A 4,330-nucleotide genomic window follows, 5' to 3' on the forward strand; every position below is an offset into this window, starting at 1 on the left:
CTCTCCCCTGCATATGACAGTATTATGTGTTAATCTCTTTTTCGCTTAAAAAATTTCATGAGAAAAAATTACTATTTTAGAAGTGCATTGTGCTATGCAGTTTGGAAAGAATTTTTATTATGGCTTCATTCACATGCATCGTTTGTCTGATTATGATGGTAATTTCAAACGAATGTTGTTAGTACTATTTTACTTTCATGTGTTGTATTGGGTGAGGTATGAACTATATCTGATTGTGAAAAGTAAATTTTCTTAATGGAATAAAAAAAATATTATATTGCAAAACATAATTAGAAATAGTTATAAAAAGTTGAGTCACATCACCTTAAAGAATTATGAACATAGATATATGCAACTATTTTGATTTAACAAATGAATTGAAGACATTTCGATATTTCTATAATAAGAAAGAGAAATTAGTTTTTCTCAAGTGGGAAAGTTAAATTAAAAGTGAATAGATTTCTCTACGTGTTATCCTTTCATTCATATCAACTTAGAATAAATATTTTTTTATTAGATGATTCGTCTTTTTAAATTTTGATTGTGGGCATTTTTCGTTGGCTCCATTCGACACCCCTACAACTAGTATTACTGGTATCAAGGCAAGTGTCTTGCCAACAAAGATTATCCCAAGCCTTCAAATATATTATCTAAAAATAATTATCAAATTAAAATGAGGAAAACCGTTTCCAAGGTAAATGTATAGATTCAAAATATTTTTTCAGTATTCTCCGTGCTTTCGTTCCAAATGAAACATGGGCTTCTGAAGACCACTAATTTTACGTACTCAAATTGCAAGAAGGAAAAATTTATTATTGCTTAAAATATTGAACTTTTTTCTGTTTCCTCCTTTTAATAAGAAGAAAAATGGAAACTGAAAATGTTTTCTGAAGTTAAAGGAGCTGTCAATTTCTAGCAAGTTCATTTTCTACAACAAATTTCTAAGTATTTCTCAATTTCTTTATGAAATGATTTGTAAACTTAACCGGTCCTTTTAGGACACTCACAATAAATTCATTTGATAAACTATATTCAAACTATCAACTTTAAGCTACAGCAACTATATTATGCTAAAATAATCATCAATAGAAAAAGAATATATTCAAACGGTGCGTCATGTGGCCAATTCCAAGTAAAAGATGGACATGAGATTTCACTGTAGGGAATCAAATTTTACATTCAACGCGCCACATGAAATTGGGATTTGTCCAAAGTTGTCCAAAATCATATAGTTAAAGTCGTCAATATTATGAATGTGCATAATGCATTATTTTCTTTTTTCAATTTTCATCAAACGAGGAAGTTAGAAAAAAAAGATAAGGACGGAATCTCAATATATATGACTATATCACGTTTAAGCACAAAGACGAAATGAAGGGAGAAGTAGATTGATGCGTACCTAATCATCCATCCATTGTACATCTATCAAATCAAGTTGGATTCCGGGGAACATGAGCGATTTTGTGCCAATCCTTGCCGGTCCGAGGCTTACATCTTTTGCTTAGTTCACCACAGTCTTCGATGCGTAAATCTTTTAGGGCGGTAAGGAATTGGATTCCTTGCGGCATAGATGATAAGTTGGGACATCTTATCAAGTAAATTATTCTGAGATATGTATGATTGGGCAGCCACTTCGGAACAGTTGTCAAGCTTGGGCAATCATAGATTAAAAAGGACTCCAAAGTGCAGGCCGATCCTTCGAGACATCGGAGCAACTCCATCACTTGTTCAGAATTAATAATTGCCAAAGTATGAAGCTTCATCGGAAAGTTGGACTTATTCTCCGAGGTCAACGTAAGCTTGCTATTTTCAATACACAAATACTCTAGAGCAGTTAATTCCCTAAAAGGTAGAGATATTGGCCTCCCACAATTTCCAATTTCCATCCCCCAAAGGAGAGTAAGTCGGCAAGTACCTTCAAACAAAACTTGGAGATTTTTGCATCCCTCAAGTCCCAAAAATCGCAGATTTTCCAAGTATTGTGTTCCACTATGTTGCAAACTCCTTTGCTTTGTCGTTATGTATAGAAATCTAAGTCTGACGAGCCTTTCCATATTTTTAGGTAAATCGCCTATCTCTAAGCAACCATAGAGGGATAACTCTAGCAAAATTTGCAGCTCACAAATGGTACCTGGAAGCTTCTTCAATCGCTTGTTCTTAGAGAGACGTAACGATCTCAATTGCTTCAAGTTGCCAATGGAACTTGGTATCTCCTCAAAACTACCATAGGACAAATCCAGATACCGTAAGTGTTTACATTTGGATATGCACGTTCTAGCAAACTCTCTTGTAATAACTCCATCATCAACTTCGAAGTGAAATTTAATTGCATGCAACCTTTTCGAAGTTGGCTTTCTCAAAAAAGGTGGGACTCCATCGAAATTTGGGGTTCTATCTAATGAAGTGCTAGAGAACGAAACACACCGAACTCCTTCTGAAATCTCTGCGGTATCTAAGCCAACAATAGAGCAATCCTTTTGTGCCACACTTGTTGCGAGAGAATGGATCAGATCATGTACTTTAAATGCTATTACCGATCCGTCATCTTCAAGTTCTTGGATCAAAGATCTCTTCCACAACTCTTTGACATACTCATCAGCAACGTCTTCCAATGCTAGTTTTTCCCTTGTTGAGCTAATGAATCCTAAAGCCATCCATAACCTAGCTATTCTAGGGCCCTTGATTTCACGTCCTCTCGGAAAAAGTGACAATGTGGCAAAACAACGTTTTAAGTGGGATGGTAAATGATCATAACTAAGCTTGAGTACTGGCGCGATGTCCTTTCTCACTTCCATTAACTCCCATGTTTCACTATCCCTTGTATGTTTCCAATGCCTACCATCATCCTTTAAATATAGAAGGCTCCCTAGAGTTTTCACAAGGAGAGGGACTCCTTGAGATTTTTTGACAATGTCATTTCCAATATCTAGAAGATCAGCATGTGGCTTCTTTTTCGTTTTCGTCAAACGCCCATTTTTTGAATAAGATCATAGAGTCTTCATGAGAAAGTCCTTTAAGATTATGCATTGGATGGGTATGCATAATAGAAGCAACTTCCACACTACGAGTAGTCACAATTATTGTACTTCCACTAGCCCCTTCGGCTAGTGAATCTCTCAAATCTTTCCATCTACCGCGGTCATTACACCAAACATCACCCAAGACTAGTAGAAATTTCTTGTCTTTGATGATGTCTTGTAGAGCATTTTGCGATTGTTGAATATCAAAGTTACTCAAATCTTGACAACGTGCATCTTTGATAATTCCATCGATAGTTTTCTTTAAATTAAAGTCCTCGGGTACACACACCCATAGTTGCAACTCAAATTGCTCTTTCACCCTGTCATCATTATAAACTAATTTAGCTAGGGCCGTCTTGCCCATACCTCCTATTCCAACAATGGGAAGCACCGAGAGGTTTTTGTCATCTGGCTGCATCAACATCTCAATTATTGTTTCTTTATCATCATCTCTCCCGACGACATCCAACTTGTTTACGAGTGAGTAAGTCATTTTTCGTGATGGCGTAGGTCCCCCACCAGTGACCGTTCTCCGCGTATTAAGACCGAATTGATCTTTTTCAGTGCAAATCTTGGACAACCTTTCCCGAATCTCCTTGATTTTTTGACTGATTTTCACACGGAACATGAGTGGATTAGAGAGGGAGAAGAAGCGGTGTACCTTCCCTTTGACACTCCCATAGCGACTTATAACCTGCTTCCGTAATGCTTCACATTCGATCTCATCGAGCACATCCTCCGCGTCGTAAAATACATGTTGAAGTCGATCTAACCACACCTGCAGACGGTCGTTCTTCTCCTTCTGCGCCTCAGCATCTGACAACACTGCCTTGATGGCAGTCAACGTCTCTCTAAGCTCGCGGATCTGATCTTCAACGTTGTAAATAGCAACGGCTTCTTGGAGAGCCGGCGATGCTATCTTCCCCAGCACGCCCTGTGCGACGCCGAAAAGGAGTGATTCAGCCATGCTGAGCGATGAGGAAATTGATTCTAGCTATTTCGTTTGAGACGAAGAAGTTGTCTTCTTTTTATGTGAGTCGCTATGATGATAACTTTGCTTGCAACTGGATGAAAGGAAGGTTCTTCCCTTACGAGTGGCCTGCAGGTTAACAGAAACATGCCTTCTACCTTTTCTGTCATCTTATTTTAGTGGGAACAATCAAGAATTCAGATTACTTCGAAGATTAAACAAGGTCTCTTCAAAGTGTCTACTCTTTACTTCAGTACATAATTTACCTAAAAATAATTGTCTACGTCGCTTTGACTAATTACTCGACAAAAAATACTTCCATAATCAATAACAATCTATG

The 4,330-nt window shown here is 37.3% G+C and overlaps 1 protein-coding gene across 1 annotated transcript; it reads right to left on the minus strand.

Annotated features, from left to right (window-relative positions):
- Positions 1-2,934: 2,934 nt before the first annotated feature.
- LOC104427524 (disease resistance protein RGA2) lies at positions 2,935-3,987 on the minus strand. Its single transcript, XM_039305208.1, has one exon. It carries the CDS (start codon positions 3,985-3,987, stop codon positions 2,935-2,937), a length of 1,053 nt encoding a protein of 350 aa, XP_039161142.1.
- Positions 3,988-4,330: the final 343 nt, after the last annotated feature.

This window comes from Eucalyptus grandis, chromosome 11 (assembly GCF_016545825.1).
Source record: "Eucalyptus grandis isolate ANBG69807.140 chromosome 11, ASM1654582v1, whole genome shotgun sequence".
Lineage (NCBI taxonomy): Eukaryota > Viridiplantae > Streptophyta > Magnoliopsida > Myrtales > Myrtaceae > Eucalyptus > Eucalyptus grandis.

What these genes read in the sequence shown, in the direction of transcription:
- LOC104427524 (XM_039305208.1), bottom strand. Translation starts at nt 3,987, where the DNA reads ATGGCTGAATCACTCCTTTTCGGCGTCGCACAGGGCGTGCTGGGGAAG.